The 24,933-nt window shown below is 38.7% G+C and overlaps 2 protein-coding genes across 2 annotated transcripts in view; one reads left to right on the top strand and one right to left on the bottom strand.

The window, feature by feature from the left end:
• ttc23 (tetratricopeptide repeat domain 23) overlaps positions 1–17,362 on the top strand; it is a 21,329-nt gene extending 3,967 nt beyond the window's left edge. The window contains exons 6-11 of the mRNA XM_077248869.1: positions 4,844–5,015; positions 8,026–8,131; positions 9,859–9,986; positions 10,322–10,471; positions 15,269–15,351; positions 15,530–17,362. Coding sequence (XP_077104984.1) covers positions 4,844–5,015; positions 8,026–8,131; positions 9,859–9,986; positions 10,322–10,471; positions 15,269–15,351; positions 15,530–15,641 — 751 coding nt within the window. The 3' untranslated portion in view covers positions 15,642–17,362. The remainder of the gene's footprint in view (positions 1–4,843; positions 5,016–8,025; positions 8,132–9,858; positions 9,987–10,321; positions 10,472–15,268; positions 15,352–15,529) is intronic.
• Positions 16,474–24,933, bottom strand: synm (synemin, intermediate filament protein). Its single transcript, XM_077248868.1, has 4 exons — positions 23,951–24,933; positions 21,967–22,091; positions 20,183–20,253; positions 16,474–20,014 (listed from the first exon to the last, which is right to left on the bottom strand). The coding sequence occupies exons 1-4, from the start codon at positions 24,746–24,748 to the stop codon at positions 17,802–17,804; spliced, it is 3,207 nt and encodes a 1,068-aa protein (XP_077104983.1). The 5' UTR covers positions 24,749–24,933; the 3' UTR covers positions 16,474–17,801.

Raw genomic sequence — 24,933 nt, 5'->3', positions numbered from 1 at the left:
TAAAACTAGAGGCAAACTTATGACCCTGATTGGCAAATTTATTACATCCAACGTTTGCAGTGAGATGCACATATATCAAACATACCCCTTAAAACCACTACTCTGTTTTCTTTGGTTGTCTTGTAAATTAAAGATAGGGTAGGCAATTTCAGAGAGGTTAGCAATAGCAAGCTAGCTTTGAACTCATAAGATCCCACCCCCTCCCTCCAGAATCACGCCTCCCCCAAAACACATGAACATGCACAGCCAGAGCAGAGTCTGTAAAACATTACAAACGGATGGCGTTATATCACCTCAAAGCCAAGCAGCAACCTACCGGTCTCTCTCTTGAAACCAACAAGGAAGTGAATTGAACTGCAATTCATCGACTGACCGCTTGAGGCTTGCTGCTAAAGTGAGTCAAATCTGTATCTCCCCCATGTTAATATGCCCAACTTTACAGCACAAAAAATATTTTTACAGCCTGGTACAAAAAGTGGTTTTGGTCTATATAGCTAATTTTGCCCTTCATGACAACTGTGAGGGGGGTGAATTTTTTTTTTATAACTCATCTGTTTAAATTATATTAAGCCTTAAAATCCTTCATAATCAAGGGCGTGCCCACTTGAGAGTGACAGGTAGCCGTTTGTCTGCTCTCTTTTAACTGGCCCATCACGCCACCTCAGCTGATTCCAGCTGCTGAACTTGCCATCTCTACCGTGTTTATACTTTATTCGGGATTATTTCATGAAGTTTAATACACGCCTTATACCTTCGCCCACGCCGTTGGATTCCGTCGTTGTCGAGTATCGAAAGAACAACCAGCGCTGTTTTTCAGTTGTTTTCCTCTGTGAACATGCACTTATGGATGTCTGACGATTTTGTTGCTTTTAGGAGTTCAGATTTAAAAACGTCCAAGATATAGAGGCCACACTCGTTCTGCGGTACTGTTGATCTAACGGAACAGATAGACTATATTATTATTATTTAACTTTTTAGTGTTAAATAAAAGTACCGTCAGATGAAATGCTCTCTACAAACTTGACGTGCGATGCCGCGCTGACTGACATGTATGAGCATGAATCACTGTCACACATGCTCAGAGCAAATATTGTAAGTTACTGCTTGATAATACATATTTATCTAGCAGAATAATAATGCATCAAAATACACATAGTCTCACGTTTAGTTATGTCTTTTAACTATTTTAGTATTTCGAAGGGCAAAAACATGAACTTTAATTATTGGCTTTAGGCCTACTTCTTCAAGTCAGCTGACACTTTAGCGCAAGGCCAGTAGCACATTAGCTCCTTAAGCTGAGCAAACTCCATAGATATAAACACTAGATGTCGCCTTGGCTACGGGAGTTCATTGGAACTAATGCGTCAATAGAGCCGCCATCTTGAAACGGGAACCCCTCATCAGCGTCAATGTAGGAAAAGGTCTAACGGAAATAAAATCAGCATATAGTCCAGAGAAATGTAAAAAAATGTACAAAATTTCACAATCTTGTGAAATGTAATCCCTTGCTGTCTGGTTTTTAGATTTCGTTCATGTAAACATCCATACTCAGCACAAAAGTCCGGCATCATCCATGAATGCAGCGTTACCTAGCTACGTCGCGTGATTTTTTTTCCCAAACCACTTCAGTGGAAATCCCGCCCTGCAGCCGATTTAAAAGTTTTCATTGGTCATGTCAATCACTGTACTGATTGCCTACACCAAACACTGATCCCTAAACCTACCCGTCACTGTAACCTAAACCAATGAAATCGGCTGCAGGGCGGGATTTCCGCTGAAGTGGTTTGGGAAAAAAAATCACGCAGCTACGTCCTATGACAAGACCCATGTTCCAAGATGGCGGCGGTTTTGACGCATGCTTAGAACTCCAAGGCGACATCTAGTGTTTATATCTATGAGCAAACTCGATCATGTTGAGCTAGGCGTGCGTAGTTTCAGCATCCAGGCACCTCAACTCCACCCAAAACCCGCCTTTTTGCCCATTTTCGTTTATCTGGGAGTGACGCGCGGTGACGTGCTGCCAAGATGGCGACGGCAACTCCGCCCACTTTAGGCTTCAAAAACACTCTTCAGAAACCTACGGGTGACGTCATGGACACGATGTCCATATTTTTTTACAGTCTATGCACAAAGCACATAACATTACAATAATAATGAACGTAAACAACTTACAGAGCTCTGACTTGTACCACCTGACTGCTGCAGATAAATTTCAGCGTTGACCAGCTCAGAGTAGAACGCCATGGGTTACTATCTATTAATTATGATAGTGATGGCGTGAATGCAGCATAAGCTTATTGTTTTGGTTCAGGAGGAACTGTAAAAGGCGTTAGTAAAAAACTGCTGTTTGTTCGAGGCACTTTGTGACTGTCTATCTACAACTCTGCATAGCCTCATGAAACACGCTGATGATGACGTGTGAGGTCTGCGCGAGCAGGGTGCGTGGAGGTATGCAAATACAGGTTGACAGGGAGGTAAGACACATTATTATTACATTCGGACCGAATGCGGTGATTGGACGAAACATTTTTTGGTCCTGAGACTTACACGTACATTAAATGTACATTTTAAAATATTTTTTAGAAGACTTCTATAACAAATGGTTTTGTGAACAACTTTGCCTACCCTACCTTCAAGCTGAGCTAAACTTGCAGTGCTGTTATAACAGTCTGAAGTAATCAGTGTTTCTTTTTTTTTTTTAAGGCAACGATGTCTTTACTGTTGCTCTATGTCTGTTTCCTCCCATTTTTTCTGGCACTACTCTCTATCAAGCCTGAATTCTTTCAAACACAGTCTACGTCAATATTGGTCTGTTAACAATTACTAAGCAGAAGGCTTGGGGGACTTCTTGGCAGTTCATGTAAAAATCCCTAATTGCATTACGCCCCTGCACAACGGACATTAAATCAGATTTTACCTCGCAGATTATATCTCTCCTCCCACAGAGGATGCCTGAGAGGATCGGTGGTATTAAGCTGGCACTGCGTGGCATAATACAGGACGTGTTTAGGTTTGTGTCCCCAGGCAGCGGTGCAGTAGAGTTGGCAAATTCGCGCTGCGTGTCCCACTGCCCCTAAAAGGAGGCCCATAGTCTGGAATTTCTGATGCAGCCCTGAAAAGTTGCCAGGGTGCTCCAGCGTACACACAGACTACTGTGAGAAAACCTTGGTGGAGTCGTGTTCAAAATCTTTGCCATTTTGCAAATGTTGCCCTTGAGCATTTTTCACTGATTGCAGTAAATCCAATTGGACATTCCGATTAAGAGCTTATGATTTCATTTGAATAAAATCTGTTACACTCCTAAAATATAAACCGAAGATTTAAGATAAGACATGTTTACAGCTCCATCAAATTACTCAGATATGGGTGAATACTGACAGATTATGTGTAATGTCAATCATCTCTGTTAAAATTCCACTTGCTAATTTAGAGTTGCATCATGGGATATCCACTTATCAACTATAACCTTTGTTTGAGATGGCTTTTTTTTTTTTTACTAGCCTTGTATTGAAGGAACAAGGATGCTGCATGAGCAGGCTATTTCCTCTGAGATGGGGAAATTGAGTTTGTGATCCATTAGAGTGGATGACTCTGGAAAGGCTCAAGGCTTTTAACAAGATGGATTGGTGAAATATGGGATCTCCCTGTGGTGATGGATGTCTCCATATAGCCCAGTGCTACACACCTGCCCAGATCAGAGAGAAGCATCATGGTGTAGTTATGTAAAGTGAGAGCCAAGAGATCCAATTGAAAATCTTGGATTTTTATTTTTTACATTTAACCCTGAACAGAAACTTTTAGCATTTTAATCTAAATAAAGATAACTTACAAAGTAACAAAATAAAAAAAACTGACAGTAAAAAGTGACAGTAAAGAATTTTATAATGTTAAAAAATATATTTATTTGAAATAAATACTGTTACTTCGGCTTTCTATTAATCAAAGCCTGCTGGGGGGAAAAATTTCACAGATTCCACAAATATTTTAAGCAGCATAACTGTTTTCAACTTTGATAAGAAGAAATGTTTCTGGACCACCAAATCAAATTAGAATGATTTCTGAAGGATCATATGACACTGAAGACTAAAAAATTCAGCTTTGCCATCACAGGAATAAATTGCATTTTAAAACATATTACAATAAAATTTTATTTTAAGTTACAATAATATTTCACAATATTCATCATGTTTTTACTGTATTTTTGGTCAAAAAAATGCAGCCTTGGTGAGTATAAGAATTTTTTTTATTTAAATCTGACAGACTTTTTTTAAAGTCTTTTTAAGACTAAATTAAAATGTAATTTTAAAAAAATGAAATCTAACAGACTTTGTGTCAAAATACTTTTTATAGAACAGCACTGAGTCTTCTGTACTTCATTTCTACACAGATAACAGACAGCAGTGAGTCAGATTTCTGTGCATTGCTCAGGAGTGATACCGAATGCCTCCAGGCTGATATTGAGAGTGGAGAATCAGACCTAATAAAGACATGAGCTCTTATGAATTGAGTTCAGCGCTGCAGGGATTGTTTGGATTTACTGCACTCCACTTCTTAATAAAAGAAACGGACGCTCTTTAAAGGTTCAGAGCTAGACCACCGTCCTAAGCAATACACCGCAGTTCTTCCTGTTTTTAACCAGTTTGCATTGAACAGGACTCCCTTTTCTCGACTTTCTTCCTTTCATTGTTCTGGCATTTTTGCCCATGACTGGCATCATAGACGAGCCATTCTTATTATGATGGCATACACAAGTAAGGTCAACAGTGTGCTGTATGTGAAATTGTGGATTGATTTCATGATAAATGACATCTTTGTGTCTGTGTGCATGTGGTGTGTTGTATAGGGTGTACCAGCGCCAGGAAAGGCCTGAGAAGGCCCTCAGTCAATGGGAAAGAGCCATGGAGCTGCTTCAGGAAGGAGCTCAGCTCAGTCGGATCTGCTTTGTTTACAGAAACATGGCAGCCATTGAACAGGCACAGGGACATCTGGATAGAGCCATTGAGCATCTCCTACAGGTAAATTCCTGAGATTTTAACTCGTATTAAAGTAGGGGAGAGTCGCAATGCTGTCAAACCCATTTTTGTATTTTGGTGTATTAAATGCAGTATCTCACAAAAGTGAGTACACCCCTCACATTTTAGCAAACATTTTAGTATATCTACTAGTTTAGCACTAGGAGAGGGGAGGTACACTTGGCGCCATAACCAGGTGCTGAAGGTAGTAGCGGACACCATCTGCACCGCAATCCGGGAGTCTAAACATCAAGTACCAGTGAGGCACAAAATCTCCTTTGTTAGGGCAGGGGAGACACCTCAGGGAGAACGTAAGGCCTCAACTGGAATGCTAGCCATGGCCCGTGACTGGTAGTTGCATGCGGACCTTCGGAGGCAGTTAAAGTTCCCAGAGCACATAGCAAGGACGTCACTGAGGCCAGATCTGATCTTAACACCTGACTCAACAAAAAAGGCCGAAAAAGCCTCAAGGTGGTTATGGATTAAAAGGGGAGAAGCATGGAGTAGCGCGCTGCTTGGACACAAACCGGGGACTGATCAACCGCGGTTGGGTCACCCAGGTGGGGGTGTCTGAAGATCAAAGACCCGAAACACCCTGTGACCCTGGGTCCTTCACTGAAGATGTGTCCAAGCTGCACCTTTAAGGTGTTTCAAAATCTTAAGGGACAATACTATAGAAATTAAACTCGGATATATTTTAGAGTAGTCAATGTTCTGCTTGTATAGCAGTATATATTTACTGTCCTCTGAAAATAACTCAACATACAGCCATTATTGTCAAAATAGCTGGCAACAAAAGTGAGTACACCCTAAGTGATAATAGCTGTACGCCGTTTAACCAAGCAAAGCTAACCATGGTGTCCTATTCATCATGTGCGTGTTTTCGTCTGCTTGACAGGACCATACAAATTTGTGTATCTTGTATTAGAGCAGTTCAAATTTGTGCTTTGAGTACAATTCTCTCATACTGACCACTGGATGTTCAACATGGCACCTCATAGCAAGGAACTCTCTAAGGATTTGAGAATTAGAATTTTTGCTCTCCACAAAGATGGCCTAGGCTATAAGAAGATTGGTAACACCCTGAAACTGAGTTACAGTACAGGCCAGGGTCATACAGAGGTTTTCCAAGAAGGGTTCCACTTGGAACAGGCCTTGCGAGGGTCAATTAAAGTTGAGTCCTCATGCTGTGCATCAGGTGCAGAAGCTGGCTTAAAAAAAAAGACGCATATGTGCCGCCAGCATTCCTTTAGAGGTTGCAGAAGCGGAAGGTCAGCTTGTCAGTGCTCAAACCATACGCCGCACACTGTCAGTTTGCATGGCCGTCATCCCAGAAGGAAGCCTCTTCTGAAGTTGGCTCACAAGAGCGCAGTTTGCTGAAAGCAACCTGTCCGAGAGCAAGAATTACTGGAACCATGTCCTGTGGTCTGATGAGACTAAGATAAACTTGTTTGGCTCAGATGGTGTCCAGCATGTGTGGTGACGCACTGGTAAGGAGTACCAAGAAAATTGTGTCTTTCCTACAGTTGAGCATGGTGGTGGTAGCATCATGGTCTTGGGCTGCATGAGTGAAAGTGATGTAGTGGCCAAGTATCTCCAGACCTGAACCAACTATTGAGCACCTGTGGGGCGTCCTGAAGCGCCATGTGTCTACTAACATCCAGCAGCTCCGTGATGTCATTATGGAGGAGTGAAAGAGGATCCCAGCAACAACCTGTGCAGCTATGGAGAATTCCATGGCCAGGAGGATTAAGGCAGTACTAGATAACAATGGTGCTCACACAAAATATTGTCACTTTGGACACAGTTTTGACATGTTCACTTAGAGTGTACTCACTTTTGTTACCAGCTATTTTGACAATAATGGCTGTATGTTGAGTTATTTTCAGAGGACAGTAAATATATATTGTTATTCAAGCAGCACATTGACTACTCTAAAATATATCCGAGTTTCATTTCTTTAGTATTGTCCCTTGAGAAGATATACTAAAATGTTTGCTGAAATGCGAGGGGTGTACTCACTTTTGTGAGATACTGTACATGCTACATAATCAACTTTATCCTGCTTTAATCACCAATATTGAGGTAAAGAAAGAAAGAAAGAAAGAAACAAAGCACATGTAGTTTACTACTAACCAGAGGCCTTTAGATTATGTGTTACTATTCAGAAGTCTGTGGTCAGTAACATTATTTTTTAAAAGAAATTAATACTTTTATTCAGTAAGGATAAATTTAACTGATCAAAAGTGGCAGTAGAGACATCAAAAAATCCTATGTAATATGGTTTCCACAAATATATTAAGCAGCACAACTGTTTTAGCACAAATAGTAAGCAGCACAAATAATAAGAAATGTTTCTTGAGCAGCAAATCAGCACATTAGAATGATTTCTGAAGGATCATGTGACACTGAAGACTGGAGTAATGATGCTGAAAATCAGCTTTTGACATAAAAAAAAAATACATTACATTTTAAAATATATTAAAATAGGAAAAAGGGATTTAAAATTGAGCATACAAGACTTTACCAAAAGACTTTAAAAAATTACCAAACCCAAACTGAACAATAGTGTATGACATGAGTAATTAGGAAATATTAATCAAGTGACGGTATTGACAAATGACTGGACAACTCTAATAAGCCACCTGAAACCAAACATTAATACAAAGTTAGGATGAAAAAAAAAGACTAAACAGAAGTCTGTACCACTTTATGCTATTGCAACAAATAAATAAAGAATATTATGAATATTTCATATCAATATAATAAATGGACAGGAATGTTATTTTATTATTATTTTCCTCCAATCATCACAGGTTCAGATTACATCCTCCACAAGCCATATTTGTACCATGGGTTGTGTTTTTGTAATCCTCTGTCTAATGGTTTTTAAAACTGGACCACAGAATTATTTAAAGCCTGAAATGATTAATGTTTCCTATGCTTCAGGGTGGGTCTGATATGTGATATATCTGTATTCAAGTCTCTGTATCTCTCTCTCCCTGTTCTGCAGGCTCATTCCATTGCTCTTAGTCAGAGGCCCGGGGGTCTGGAAGGGGCCCAGATTGCTCACAGCTTGGCTCTGGCCTATTCTTCCACTTCAGAGCCTCATCACTACGGTAACCGAATGCACTCACAATAGTCCATCTGAACGGGGTATTTAATTAGGCCCTGAGCATCACACAGAAATTATGAGATGTGTTATGAAGTCAATAGTATAGTAGAAATTTGAGTAAATATGTAATATGATCAAAAAGTCATTCTGTCTTTTAGATCAGTGCTTCTCCAACCTGTCCTGTGGACCCCCCACCACTGAACATTTTGGATGACACCCAATTCAAGGCCTTGTCCACACTGATAAGTTTTCGTTTGAAAATACGTTTTTTCTTTGTTTTAGCCTTCCGTCCACACTGAGACGACGTTTTAGTTAACAAAGCTTTTTTTTATCAATTTGAAAACACCTTTTTCACATTGTTGTGGACTGTGAAAATGGAGGTATTTGAAAGCAAAGAGACGTTTAGTCATGTGACGCATTTTGTACCAGTGATATCTATGGTTATACCGGCATTGTTGTGCCTGCTATTTACTTTCATAGTGTTGCTAAAGATAAATGTTCCTTTGTCGAACCTTCATATTACATTCCTGCAAAGATGACAGAAGATTAACTCACAATTAGTGTCGTGCAGTAGCCTGGTTAAAACCAGACCCTTCTCAGTCGTAACTGAGTTAGGGGTCTGGGGAAGTTTCATTGACAGCTCACTTCCAAAGGGGCGTCACCCACGGACGTCGCTCAAATGCCTCTGGGCGCAATTTGGATATAGCTTAAAACCAATCAGATCGATCGTCATCTTGTAAAGCCCACCTCAACGTTGTGATTGGTGCCTCGATTTGGAAAGATTGGAAATGAGCTTGAATGGGCTCTTCGCCAGACTAACTTGCCAAGCAAATTTGCCGGAAGTTCGTCTGGGTTTGCCCAGGATAGTCCTGCAGCAAAACTTGATGACAAGTTCATTTAGACTATACGATTTTGTGTGCAACCTGGACGCAACTATGATTGGTGAGATATTGTGTTAATAAAAAGATCACGCCAGAAGTGAGAACTTTTATATGTCTGCTCTCTCTGTATCATCTTGTGAGCTTTTATTACGTTTTATGCATGCGCAGTGAGGAGATTTAAGCATTTTCAGATGTTTCGGTGTGGATGAGCAACATTTGGAAAACTATTGAAAACGCTAGTGTTGGACCCAGAGCATTTTGCAACTAAAACGGTTTTCAAATTCATCCAGATTAATGTAGACGTAGCCCAAGTATTTCTAGTCTTTACTAATGAGCTGAGTTGAAACAGGTGTATTAGATTAGGGAGATCTACAAAATGTGCAGTGGTGGGGTTGTCCCCAGGACATGTTTGAGAAACACTGCTTTAAATCAGGGGTTCCCAACCACATTCCTGGAGCCCCCCCAACACTGCACATTTGCATGTCTGCTTAAACAAACACACCTGATTCAGGTCATCACCTCATTAGTGGAAACTCCAAGACCTGAAATGGGTGTGTCAGACAAAGGAGACATTTAAAATGTGCAGTGTTAGGGTGGCTCCAGGAACGTGGTTGCGAACCCCTGCTTTAGATCTGATGCAGTATCTGATGGATCACATTGTATCTTAGTATTTAGCAGCCTGTACATAAGCAGAGCTTTTGTTTTATCTGCCCTGCATAACAAGTACAGCAGTAAAGGCTTGAAGGTGACCCACAGCTAATCAACTGAAAAATATGACTGTGCTAGAGTAGCTCTTCAAGGGGAAGTGGGGGAAGTGTAATTATGTGAATCTCGTTTCCCGTTTCAATAGATTCAGCTGCACACTTTTTTGAGGAGTGTATAAGTGCATATAGAAGTGCACTAGGCCCACAGGACACACTCACCTTATCTGCCCAAGATGACTTCAGTCATTTCCTCCTACTCACGGGACAACAGGAGGTCAGCTTCAAATTCATCTGAATGTGGTGTATATTATGGAAAAGATATGGATCTTCATATTTGAACTATATATATCATTTAAAGGTTAGGGTCAGTAAGTCAGGTCAAATGTATTTGAGTAGCACTTTTTACAATACACTGTTTCAAAGCAGCTTTACACAAAATCTTGTTTATGTTTGTAATATCTTAATATCTTCATGTTTAATAGTAGCATTTAGCAGATTTGAGCTGGGTGACGATATAATTACTGTGTACATTTTGCGAAGAAGTTTAAAATCATACAAGTGGAATTTGCTATAAAGTATATATATATAAAGAGTGTTTTTGTTTTTCAGAGCTGCGCTGAGATCCAAAGAGAGTCTCTGTCCCTTAAGAAGAGCACGTTTGGTGAACTGAGTGCAGAAGTGGCAGAAACGCTGCAGCTGATTGGTGGAGTGGAGATGACACAGGGTCAGATGAGACACGCCTACCGGACACTCAAGAAGGTGAATCAAATCTAATACATGATCACTATGGTGTAGGAGTTGGCTGTTAGCTGTTAATGGATATTTACTCGTACTTTATTCATAAACATCCGTGTGTTACATATCACATATAGTATCTAGTAAAACAGTTCTGCAATGTATTTATGATCATTAACATCACAGGTATTTATGAACATTAACATCACAGGTATACTAAAGTCAGCACGAAACAAAAATTCACCCTCTCTATTTTCTAAATGCATGTTTTTGATCTTAATGTGAATAAGTAATTGATGCATGTTTCCTTTTCCAATCATTTAGCCCGCCGCTTTCTTACAATCCACTGCAAATTCACATTTAGATTTGCCTCTATACAGTTAAAAAACAATGTTTCTACTTCCGTTACATCGTGTTATTAACAAAAAGAAAAACAGTGTGTGACAAAAGAAGTATGTCCGAATTCATAGTACTGTTAGCTGACACTGGTAGGTCACATGATAAGGGCAACATGAATGTTATTCGTCCAGATTACGTTCATACTACACACATTCATACTATATTGAATGCACTTTTTTAGGGGTCGTACTTATTCAAAATAAGTACCTACTCAAGAGACTATGCGATTTCAGACGCAGCCAATATATACATCATCGTTTTGCTGAATTTGATGCTACATCTACATTGAATTCTGATGGTATAAAATAGAGTTTATCAAATAAAGTTTATTCAATATATTTCACTAAGATCCTTCCATGCAAAGTAGTTTGAGCCTGTGCAACTGCAGTTTGCATAAAAAGAGATCTGAACAGTTTCTGTTCTCAGAGCTATGCTCTAATCTTGGAGGGTAGCAAGAATGATAGACGCCTTCCCTGATATAAAACGTTCCAAGAAATAGCATTGTGTTCTTAGTCCTTCTAGATGCAAATAGAAATTTTCTTGGCCATTGATACATTGCCGAGTGCTGTTAAAAGACCACTGAATCCAGTTAAGCGGACCTTCATGAGACCTTCCACTAGAAGAAAAATAGTATTCTAAAATAGTCTAAACTCAAATTCTAAAATTAATTTTATAACATGTATACAATGAATAGAAATTTTATTTCAGACAGTATGTTTATTATGGTAACTTTATTTAGGAAATAAAGTTACCAAAGTTAACATTTGTTTTGGTAGCTTTAGCTTTATTTGAAGCTTGATTATTATTAGATGGGACAGTGTCTTGGGCAGGTCACTTGATGTCCTCTTACGGGAGTCATGCCACATGGCGTTATTCATTCATTTTGTGTCTTTCACTCTTAACATTTGATGCTGTAAGACGATACTACAACATTATCCTTGTCTCCTAGTATGTTCTAAATATTGCTTTTATTTTATTTTTATTTGGTCACACTGAAACCCCCTCTGAGATAATTTGGTGACTTTTGATCTTTGGAAACCTGTCCCCACTCGTCTGTAAGCGAGCACTGTTGCTATGTTGCTTTGTTTTTGTATTGAAGGGCTCCATTTCTGGGGTTGTGAATCAGTGGTCCCGCGCTCAGCGTTTCCTCAGGCTACTAACCTTTACCCGTTACCTCTGACAGATACGAGCAGCTCATATCATGTTCTTTCTCCTGTAATCATGACAGCTGCTGCACAGAGCAACACACTTTTACTTTAGACTTTGGCCTAAAGCCAGGGTGGTGTGGTAAAACAGAAACAGGGATTTAAATAAGCGATAATAAAGTTAGATTACATACGGAGTACAGTATATTATGTTTTATGCAATCTTTATATGTATATCCAGTCCTTTTTTTTTTAGAGCCTTTTCTAAGGACACACACACACACTTTTGAGAGTCACTGCAACTGTTTTCCCATTGAAGTAGGCCCCATGACATCACTTTTGCCTGTGGAAAGTGATGAAAACATGGACTGAGACTTTTCAATCATGAAGGAAACTCTGAACAGTACTTTCCTTTGTCTTTTTATGGAAAGACTGCTGTCATGTCGTCATTTTGAGTGTTTTTCATCCTAACCGTTGCTGTTGTTTTGAAGAAGTGAATGAGAGTGGGTTTATTTGAGGAAATGAAGTGGCTTTGCCAGGTATCCTATAATATCTGTGCCAAAGGCACTCCTCCTCTCTACTATGTCTGTGAAATCAGAGTCAAGCCGTTCACTACCCTTTGAGCTCCACAAAGCAGAGCACTAAATCTTACTTTCTTAGGTTTGAATTTTAGCTGTAACAAATTTAAACTTTTTTGATATTTTAGTTTCACATTCACAGACAGTTATGACTGTATTGAAGCTCAGCTAGCCATTTATTTTTCTCCAGGCCTTTCAATCCTTTATGAAAATGATGATAACAATCATCACTTTTAAAAGAATGAACATTAATTCTTTATTAGAACTGTTCAGAAGTCTGTGTAGCAACCGTATTATATATATATATATATATATATATATATGTGTGTGTGTGTGTATATATATATATATATGTGTGTGTGTGTATATATATATATATATATATATATATATGTGTGTGTGTATATACTGTATATATATATATATATATATATATATATATATATATATTGGTCATAAGTCACAATGATTTGGGTTGTTTTTGAATGCTGCGTCATTAATATCATCAACTTAAAAAGACAAATATTCCATGCAACCTCATACAAATAAAAAAAGATGCATAATTACATTATAATAATTATTATATAAATATACCCTACACCTACAGATAAAAAGTTTGGAATAATTTGTTTTTAATGCTTTATATTACGATCACCGTGGCTGCATTTATTTGATAAGAGTACAGTAAAAATGATAATGTTTTTGAATATGATTACAACTTAAAATATGTTTTCTTTTTTAAAATATATTTTGAAATGTAATTTATTCCTGTGATGGAAAAGCTGCCATTACTCCAGTCTTCTGTCTCACATGATCCTTCAGAAATCATTCTAATATTCTGATTTGGTTCTCAGTTATTATTGGTACTCAATTATTAATAATGGTTATTATTATTATCAATGTTGAAAAGTTGTTTTTGTTGCAACTGAAAATATATTAAAATAGAAAACAGCACTTTTAAATTGGAAATAGTATTATTGTGTAATATTATTACAATGTATTTTTGATCAAATAAATGTAGCCTTGGTGAGCATAAGAGACTTCTTTCAAAAACTTTAAAAACTTTGGAGTTGTAGTCTTTAATAAATATATTATATTTAATTTTTATTTTATATAAATAGTTTTATCAGTTGTGTTTAGAAGTATTAGCACCCCTGGTAAATATGATCAAAGATGACTGTAAAAATATATCTGCATTGTTTATCCTTTTGAACTTTCATTCAAAAAATGCACAACAATCTTGCCTTTCATTGAAGTGGGTCACATTATGGGGGGTCACATTATGAAAAAAAAAAAAAAATTGCCATAATTATTGGCACCCCAATAATTTTTTACCTCTTAAAATATCTCTGAAGTAAAAAAAATTAACACACCAGGGTGATAAATATGAGGAAACACTAAGGCCAAATTCCCTAAATCATTCATCACACTGAGTAAAACCAAAGAAAGATCGTTGAGCTTCACAAAATAGAAAGTGTCTGTAAGAAAATAGCTGAAGCAATGAAAATCCCCATTTCCACCATCAGGGCAATAATTAAGAAGTTCCAATCAACTAAAGATGTTACAAATCTGCCAGGAAGAGGACGTGTGTCTATAATTGCATCGTTGTCTTAATGCACGGTAAGAAGGAACGTTTGAGTGGCCAAAGACTCCAATATTTCAGATGGAGAATTGCAGAGATTACTTTTGAGAGAGTTTTGGGGGTCAGAAAGCCTAATTTTTTTTTAAAACAACCCCTACATCAGCACATTTTGTTTGGGAGGCTTTCAAGAAAAATCCTCCTCGCTCATCCAAAAATTAACTCCAGCATATTCAGTTGTTAGACATGACTGGAACAAGTCGATAAAAAGTATCCCATGCCTACGGTTAAATATACTGCTGGATCTTATATGTTGTGGGCCTATTTTTTTGCTGGAGGTCCTGGACATCTTGTTCAGATACATGGCATCATGGATTCTAGCAAATACCAACAGATAAAAAATCAAAACCTGACCACTTCTGCTAGAAATGTCATAATGGGCCGTGGTTGGATCTTCCATCAGGACAACGATCCAAAACAAACATCAAAATCAACATAAAAATGTGTCACTGAGCACAAAATGAAGCTTCTGCCATGACCGTCCCAGTCCCCTAAACTGAACCCTATAGAAAATGAGTGGGCTGAACTGAAGAGAAGAAGCACCAACATGGATCTGGGAATTTGAAGGATCTGGAGAGATTCTGTATGGAGGAATGGTCTCGGATCTTGTCAGGTGTTCTCCAAACTCATCAGGCATTATAGAAGAAAACTCTTGGCAAAAGGAGGTTCCAAAAGTATTTAATATACCAATAATTACGACCAGCGTGTTTTGGAGAAAAGCATTTATTCCACAATGGGATTTACCCCCCATTTTCAATTATTTTACTTCAATGAAGACTAGATTTCTGCACATTTTCTGACTGAAAGATCAAAACTAAACAATGAAGATTTATTTTCACAGCTGTCTTTGATCATATTTACCATGGTTGCATTGTGACTTAATACATATATATACAGGTATATATATATATATATATATATATATATATATATATATATATATATATATATAGTTGATGTTGTATTTATATACACGCATTTTGTAGTTTAAGATGGAGTATTGTTTGTCACCAATGTTCCCAAATGTTTTGCTAACCACCTATATCTGTCTCTCTTTCAGTGTCTGGATATTCAAACAATGCTGTATGGTCCTCAGCACAAGAAAACCAAAGCCACACAAAGAACCGTGGACATGCTGTCTCAGTGAGTTTCCTACTCAATCATGTGTTACACATTCACACTATAGCAGAAAGTCACAGTGCACTCTAAAAATGTGCTTTCAGTGCAGTACGTGGACATTTCACCTGAATGTAGTGTGTTGCTGAAAGTGAATATTATTAATAGATGAAGCATTTAATGCTTTGTGGTCTTTTTTTTCTAGGTCACCAGAGGTCAATGAGAGACGTAAGGAAAGTCATCTTGAAACAAGGCCTCCATTCTGTGCAGTGGTATCATCTGCATCTGAGGTGGCATCTAGTATGTCTAACTCATAACAGCAGTGACCAGCAGGGCTGTTTGTGGCATGGACTGTCAGGGATGTTTGACCTCATCCTATTTCACCAAGGGAAATCTGTGGATTGGAAAAAGCAAGGCAGTGTTTCTAGAACAGCACACAAGCTCTTTTGTGTCTTTAGAGTGCTTGGCAAGGTGACTACCTCTGCACTTCAAAAAATGAGAACTGCCCAGTAAGTGATCTAATACACCGTCACAGTGGTTTCTGCAAACACTCTCTGACTGGTGAGCGGCAGGCCTCTCTGCAAAGAGTTTTAGTTCTTATATTATTTCTGAGAATTGAGCTGAACTCACAACTCTGTAAGGGTTTGTTTATTGTCAGCCAGTGAGCACACTAGTAAAACAGCACACAAAACACTCCTTTTGTAAATTTTCATTTTGCAAAAATACATCCCCAAACCAATCTTTGCTTTGGCAGTAAATCATGTATAGCAAACTGTAAGGTTTCACAGTGATGGTTGAGTCCTAAAATCCTAGTATGCATAGATTCAAATAAACAATGGCAGGTCCTGAAACACCATCTTAAGGGATGCAGATAAATGGTCGGAAAAGGTTAATAATGATCCTTAATAACTTACGATGTATCTTTTAACACAGTGTTTCTCAACCTTTTTTCTGTTGTGTAAGCCTAATCAGCCTAATGAGTAAGACTCAAGCACCTCTTCTTTCATCTTGTATTATACTGGATATTATTTAAGTCACTTAAATGTGAAAAATCATATTGTGAGTGACTCTTATATTCTTCTTTGTGTCATAAAAACAAATGTAAAAACTCACACACATTAAATGACATTAAGCACCATTTGCACCCAGTTTAATAAAGTTAAATCAAATTTATTCATTCTTGTTTAAGAACCCCTGGGATCACTGTGTTAACATATGGATTATGAGGATCTCATTTCTAGATCTATGATTTATGATAATACTGACATAAAAAGCTACTTGAAAATGAAATGGTAAATCATTAAATAAAATTGAAATGATGTTACACTTTTTTTTACTCCCAGCATTGTTAACAGGCACAGGACTGTCACCATTGCAACATCTGGTGACACTGACATTAATATGCTGATATCTGTTAAAAGATGCATAGAAAAATAGAGGAAAACACACATGCTTACACTTGAACTCTTCAGACAATATTTTACCTTGAGGTGTCAATGGAATCCTTAAAATAGAATGTCATTTAGTGGAGCTGAATCCTCATATTGCGTAATAGGTTGTGACACAGACTTAATAGCACCGAATAGCTATTCTGGAAGCACTTACACACTTCTGTGTAAGCTGCCTTGCACTTATTTTTAATGTGAGATTTCTCCAAGGATCTACGATCCTCCCTCTCTCACTGTCTCTGTACAGTACTAGAGCAATGAAAAATGTGTTGTCCTGGAAGAACAGGATTGCTAGATTAGTCCTTGCTAGTCTAATGTCATTTAAGGATTAAGAGATCTCTGGATTTCTTACAGGAAGGGCAGTCTAGTGCTTCTCACCTTCAGAACTAGATGTAGACCACACCATATAAACCAAAAATATTCAAATTTGTGAATGAAGATATTATGATTAAAGTTTTGAATAACTCACAAATATATGGCCAATTAAAGCCTGCACTAATCTAGAATGTCTGCATACTTTTGTACATATCTCAATCTGATCAATCTCTGTTTAACATATTTTAATAAAAAAAGATTTAAAACATGCCAAATTTGTTTTTGCAATTCTATGGAAACTAGAAGCACAAGACGGTACAATAACAGAGTGTGTGTTTTTATATAGTCAGCAATGTATTTTTTTAAAGCTATTTAAAAATGAAATGGAAAGAAAATACTGTTTTTCACTTATTGTGTTCTTAGTTAAAGGTGTACTATATAGTGAAAATGAAATAAAATGTTCTGGTAGTTAATATGTACAAAGCAAAGTATTAAAATGATTAGCTTTAGCTTTGTTAATACTTTAGCTATGTCAGTTACAGTACTGTTCAAAAACTGGGATCAGTAACATTTTTAGTGTGTAACAGTCATGATGGACCATGAATTTTTAATTCTGGTTTACAACACATGATTTTTTTGGTTAATTTCATAATTAATTATTTGATTGATGTTATGTTGAGCTATAATGTGTCGTTTAGATGTTATTTCATGATATCACTCGTCTTTGGGGCTTTCAAGATAAACAGTTGCGATTCTTTTCTCATGACAGACCTTCAAGTGGGGGTCAACCATCTGGGTCTGCGAGTACTCAGTAGCGCTGCCGCTTCTTTGTACTTTAACGGTTCCACCGCTTGTTGATGCAGAGGAGCCGTTGTTCACGTCCATCTGAAAAGTGAACGATTTCTCACTAGGGCCCAGCTTGATGTGTTTTTCTGTCTTGCCGACCTCATCGGTTGAGCTCCATTGTTGGATCTCTTCGTTGCTGGTCATCCATGGCATTCCCTCCACTTGAAACTCCTCTTGGGAAATGTTCATGGTGTATCCTGCACCAGCTCCACCACCGAGGGCCTGCTGGAGTATTGGGTGGGATGAGCTCAGCGCTGCCATTATCTGCTCTTCAGACGGATCATCTTCTTCTTCCAGCAGCCCAGACTCCTCCAATGTCTGGGACACATTAAGCTCAGCCACAATGGTCATGGTTCCGCTGTCTGTAACTTGTTCAATTTTTTTGATGTCAACAGAGACGTTTTCTGGAGTCTCTCTACCTTTTGTGAGAAATGCAAGTTCTTCCTTGAGGGCTCCAGATACAGTATCTTGGATTTGCTCTAATGCTCCTCTGAGCTGCTGTTCAGGGTCTAGAGACTCCTTCTTCAGGATCCCTACTATGGACTGTTGCAGGGTGGGAGAGACGTGCACCTCCTCTTCAATTATGCAGTCTTCGATGTTGTCTCTCAAAAACGAGTGGTCACCATATTCTGGTGAATCTCTGTACCTCTGAACTTCAGCAGTGAGCTGTTTGTGGTCATCTTCCTGGTAATATCGTTCATCAGACAGATCATCCATAACTCCATAATGGCTGTAAGACATAAACCTTCCACCCTCCTCAAACTCAGACATATTGTCTTCAGGGGTGGAGACAAAGTATTCTTGTGGCTCTTGGACATGCGAGAAGTATGGTATGTTTTCATCTCTGGTAACTTCCTGAACCTGCACAGAGCCACTGTTTCCATAATGAGAGGCTTCAGCAGAGCCACTGTCAAATGGTTTCTTGGTCTTAGGGTCACTCTCTAGCTCCTCTATTTGGAAGAACATCGATGACGGACTGATGTTTGGTTGTTTAGACTTAATCTCCACAGTCTCCTCTATTTCAATGTCACCCTCCTCATCACTCTGAGACTCCACAGGTTCCTCGATTATCTCCACATTCACTGACCTATTTCCCAAACTCTCACCCTGCAGGCCAAGACTCAGCAGGTTCTCGATCATGGTTCCAGTTGGGGTTCCTTTGATGTTCTCCAGGGTGACTTTCTTGACTCCCCTGTTGAGAAGGTCCTCCAGGGCAGAATCTTCAGACAGATCCAGCTCCTCCTCAACTTTAGATTGTAAGACAATCTGAGTCTTGGTGGATCCATCCTCTTGCTCCGTTTTCTCCACATGATATGTGAATTTTGAGTCAGGGGACCTTGAGCTGACCCTAGTATCTAAACCAGCTGGTTTCATGACCTGCTGAATTATTTCCTCAGTAGAAATTGCATCTAGTACTTTTTCCTCACCTACAAACACCTTATGCCCTACATTTTCAGACACTCTCACATCTTTATCTATTGATTCTTTCACATCCCCTCTTTCTTCTTTATTTGTTGCCTTGGGTTTTTCTTTATCTTGTTTGGCACCCATTCTTTTTTCTTTCGGTTCAACATCTTTTTGTTTGCTTTCTTCAGTGGTGTTCTTGCTCAAACTCGCAAGGGGTGATATCACATTCGCTGGCTTTGGTTTCTCTATTTTTGAGGCTGTAGAGCTTGATATACTTTCGATTCTATAGGGAGGATGATCAAGTGAGCCCTTTGAAGAGTGCTGTGAAACCTCCTTTCTCATACTTTTCTGATCGGTTTCCTCTCTCTTTATCTCAACAGAAGAGACTCCAGGTTTCGGGGTACTGGAAGCAGCTGCCTGCGATGCTTTGGTGAATGAAATCATGTCCCTTCTTGAAACAGGACTTTGCTGGGCACGATTTGATACACTGATGGGCACGATCCTTGAGGGTTCGTGAGAATGAAACTGACTTGATGTAGATGAGGTTCTCACGCTGGAAATAGGCTCCATATATTTAACATCATATCCTGTGAAGGCTTTTTTCCTTGTATCTGGCCGACTTGCCGAATTGATGGACACTCTTGGTGTGTAAGGATGGGATGGCATTTTTATATCTACAGTAGATAGATAACAGATAAAAATTACATTTTACTTTCAAACATCTTTTAGCATGCTTTGTTGGAATACTGAATAATTCGAATAATAGTAAACCAAACTTTAGTAGTGTTAAAAATCATATAGCATTAAATCATTATTTCAAGCTAAATGACACAAGGAAATACCTATTTTTCTTTCTCTTGAATGCTGATTAGACCACATTTGAGCATGTCTTCCTTCTTCTTCCAAGAGTGCCCTGATAAACATGACAATGTCAAAGATACAGGCAAACAGGCATATTTAAGGTCAATCTAATTACTTTGAGCAGAACATACAGTATCATAAACAACCTAGGCACTTCTTTTTCACCTCTTTGGAGAATGCTGACTACCTCCATGCTCTGCCATGACCATGCAAAAGCTCAAACAACACTGAGGACAACCAGAAAACCTACCAAGCCCATGTCCTAAGCAGAAACACAGTTAAGGTCACTAAAAAAACTCGCTATCTCCACCATTGTGTTTAATTGGTTAAACAGGTCCTTGAGCAGCTTTGAACCTACCTTGGCAATGCTTTTACATGGAAAAATGCGCTGGAGAACCAAAGCGAAGCAGACTATGTGGAGCTACAGACAGTAAACGTATAAAAGTCCCCTGTGATTCCTTTGAAAGACTGCACTAAAAATAACTGCCACAATGCACCCTGTCTGTTTTCATTATGGCTTATGATGTGGAGCAGTTTGAAACAGACAAACTTCTACATTATCATGTCTCAATAGTATCCAAAACATTGCAACTATACATATCGACATCTTCAGACAAGAGACCAACCAAACATTTGATTAAGAATAAATAAAGGTTTTACATACAGTTTCAAGTACCTGCAATGGCGGATCTTCTAGACGCATTATGAAGTAGGGGACATAACAGGGGGAAAAAAATCTCTAAACTTTATTTTTAATCTACTGTTATGTAGCTTTATTTAATAACTCTAGATGCTAATCTTTCATGTGCATTAGCTAATGCATCAGACAGTTTTAAAATACAATGAAAATCAAAAATCAGCTTCAGTGTTTGTTCAACATACATGGATTAGGTCATAAATACAGGAGTTATCCAGTCTCACAAGAAAAGAGGAGCGGGACTGTAAGCAGACTTGCCAAATGGGCGGGCATTAGTTGCTCTGTTGTTGCAGTGGCTAAAAATAATCTACATTGCTCATGTTAGGGGCGGTTGCTATGTCAAACTTCTCTACTCAAATCTCTAAACAGACAACAGTCAAATGTTTATATGCACATTACTGCATGGAGAAAGTTTTAGATACCCATACTTTTAAAATAGCAGAATAAGAGGCCATTCACACAGAATGTGTTTTTGCGTTTCAAAAAATGCAAGACGTAGGAAGTGGAATGGTAAAAAAATATATTGTCATGTGTGAGATGCTGCAAAAGATGCAAACATGCTGGTTAAAGACATCCATGTAGCCATGTTTAGATGGAAAAATCGAAAAAAGCAGCACAATGGAATTAGAGATGGTGTGGATCAGTGCAAAAACACGTCCTGTTTGATCGGCCCCTAACAATGAAACATGAACTTAAGACATTTTAATAGCTTTCAAGGACTCCTGCACTGGTCTTATTGGATCTCTTTTCAGCCAAAGTCCATGAAGCACAAGTAATTTTGGTATTAATATTTAATGTCACCAAGAGAATGTAGGAGGAGACTTGTTTTAAGGCCACAGAAACAGGTCATTGATCCCTGTGCTTGAGTTAGCATCAGACCATAGACAGTACTTAAAAAATACATGAGCTTGAGAAAATTGTTAAAACTGAATGCATCAAATTCAAGTCCTAGCGGAAGACCTCTGGGATCATTTACCGTGAATTATCAGAAAAAGAGAAGCTGAATGTGCTAATTTAAGTGAATGTGGAACGTGAAAGGGAGCATTTAATTGATTTTGTATGCTCTACCTGTATGATGCCACTTCCAAAGCTAGACCCATCTTGACCTGTAAGAGATCCTGATGGTCCTTCAGCTTCTCTGAGATGGTGTTGGACAACATTCTGCGCTCATACTCCAGTTCCTCAATGATAGCCTGTATGACAAGAATATAGATCGTTAGCCTGTTTGCTCTTTTACACACACACACACACACACACACACACACACACACACACACACACACACACACACACACACACACACACACACACACACACACACACACACACACACACACACACACACACACACACACACACACAGAGTACATATAAATAATAGTGGATATTGCAATAATACACTGAATAGTATAGTGCTTAAACTATAAACCTATTTTTATCTCATCTCTCTCTTTCAAAAGAGTGTCCACTTGCATCTTATTGACCCAAAGTATATTTTGGGGGCTACTGTTTGAGTGATGCACCTGTTTGAGAGCTCTTCCAAAATCAACCCCCACTGAAACCTCATTATTTATTTAAAGAGACCGGGTTTTAATGATCGAAGGGTTATCTAATTAACGTTGGTCCAAGTCACGAGACAAGACTTTTTTAAGTCCTAATTCCTAATATGCTACATTCAATGATTGCTACGAGTCTTTAAATTTCCCCCACTCCAGTGGCTCCAAACTCTCCATCAAGTACTTTTGGTCTCAAGTGGTGACATAAATGTCACCTCTGACTAATTTTAGCAGTGCGATTTCACCAAGTTGAACATGTTCCTAGATCAACATCCTTGTTGGTCCTGCAACAACATTCCAATCAACCAATCAGATCTGAGGAATAGGTTTATAGTTAGTGTCTGGTTTAGGTTTACAACAAGAGTTAAAGGGCTTCTACACCATTCTCATTCACCTATCATTTCCCTTTGATTTTACGGATAAGTTATGGGTAGGGTTAGATTTAGGGGTACATATAGGGTTAGTTTTTGGACAGGAATATTGTTCCAGGGTCAACAAAAGATGTTGATACATGTCTTACATGGCAAAATCACAACGACACATCTGTAAGTCTGTTTGATGAGTGCATCTGTGGTTTTGGAATCAGAACATTTGACACTCAATAGACTCAAACTAACTGCAGTAATATGTTAAGACTGACATCCTCCATTCAATTTAGCCCACAGTGACACAACACTTTACTGATGCTTGCAGTTTGTTTCAGTAACTGCTCATTTGTCTTTCTCCCTGGAGAGAGACAATAATGGGATGAGGCTTTAATGCTCTTTTTTTAGGCACACTGAGCTAGAGATGATAAACATGGATATTGGCAGTGCCTAAGCACTTCTCGTTTGAGCTCCAAAAGGGCCCATTGAAAAATAAGGTGTTGGATAATGTTCATCTACATGAGGTTGATGTCTGCTTGGTCTCCACTATGTGTGTTTTGTAATATTTTACTTTACTCTTGGAAGAACTAAAAAGCACTGATAAACTTATATTTCTCATACATTTTATATAACTATTTACAAAAACAATGTTTTTGAAAAAATGTAAACTGACAAACTTACAACATACAGTAAGTGGTGCTTATTGCTTAACCATTGGAAATGTTGAATGTCAATACTTTTTGATATAACTGCACTTCATATTAAAGTAAATGTAAGACATATTTGAATCAGTAACTTTTTGTTTGATCATCTTCGATCTAATGTGGGCTATTCTAAGGGAGGGGATTTCAGACATTGATGTGTTTAAAACGCCATATACTAGGTTATTTTTTTTAATCAAATATATCCCATGGATGGGATAACATGTTATGTGTGCTTCCAATTAAAAAAAAAAGGAAAAACGTCAAGGAAAACTAAACGTGTATAGCTGCTCTAGAATGTGCCATGATGCTGCTGTCACTAGTAGTGCGCACAGTGGGTGTGGCGCGGTTGTACATCCTTACACAATCCCCGTTTTCATCTGTAGTGATTTTATTAATGAAGGGCCTTGTGTTCTGCTTTGACACCCACCTGATACTGACTGATTTCATCTCTGAAATGTTCTTGCATGTTCTCGAGCTGCTCCTCAAGGTTCAGCTGCACTTTTGTTTGTTTCTCAATCTCGTCACGCAGCCTCTTGAACTGTGAAGCACATTCTCTCTTTTCCCTTTGAATGTCCTCCAGCCTCGCGTGGTCTGCTTTTATAGACTCCTCGATTTCTTCTACCCTCAGGCGGTACATGTCCAAAGTCCCGTTCCAGCTTTCAGTGAAGTTGGCCGCGTACTCTTGCACCTCTTCCATTGAAACTGCTGGAGGTGCGTGATGCGTTTGAGTCACAACGCGTACAGTTCGGGAGTGCGCCTGGTTCCTCAGCTGGCCGATTTCCTTTCTGTGGGCATCTTCCAAAAACTTATATTCGTTTTCAAGCTCAACAAGGCGATCTTCCAAAGCACCGTTGGTCTGAAGAATATGATGGAGCTGCCTCTCGCAGCCTTTAAGCTCAGTGCCGATGCCTTTGCCCACCGAAGCTTCATCTGAACGCATCACTTGAAGCATCTGGAGTTCATTGCGCAGCTTCTGTCGTTCCATCTCTGCTCTGCATTTCTCGAAAGATAAACGCTCCACCAGTCTCCTCATTTCCCGTAGTTCGGACATGTGTTTGTTTTCCCATTCTCCAGACCTTTTTTGTCTGATTGAATTTATTTCGCTTATCAAGCCGGTATTTTCTTGTTCCAACTGTTTTGAGCGCATTAGGTACTGGCCGAGTCTTTGGTTGAGCTCTTGCAATTGGAGCTTCTCGCTTTCAAACGGCTCCCTCATTCGGAACATTTTTTCTTTGTAATTGTTTAAATTCGGGTTACCCTTAAATTTTTCAAGTGAGAAGTTAATCAATTATTTCGTTGTCATCTGTGTTCAGCGTCGATGAGAAGCGCTGGGCGGAGGCAGAGTCGAACAAGTGCGGAGGATTTGAGCTGATCCCATGTCCCGTTATTGAGTCCTACTATGATCACGGT

The sequence above is a fragment of the Siphateles boraxobius genome, unplaced genomic scaffold (genome assembly GCF_051911475.1).
Source record: "Siphateles boraxobius isolate OS27281-9 unplaced genomic scaffold, OSU_SipBor_1 31, whole genome shotgun sequence".
NCBI classification, from domain to species: domain Eukaryota; kingdom Metazoa; phylum Chordata; class Actinopteri; order Cypriniformes; family Leuciscidae; genus Siphateles; species Siphateles boraxobius.
Note: the sequence above shows the minus strand (reverse complement) of the source record. Positions and strands in the feature narration are given on the sequence as shown.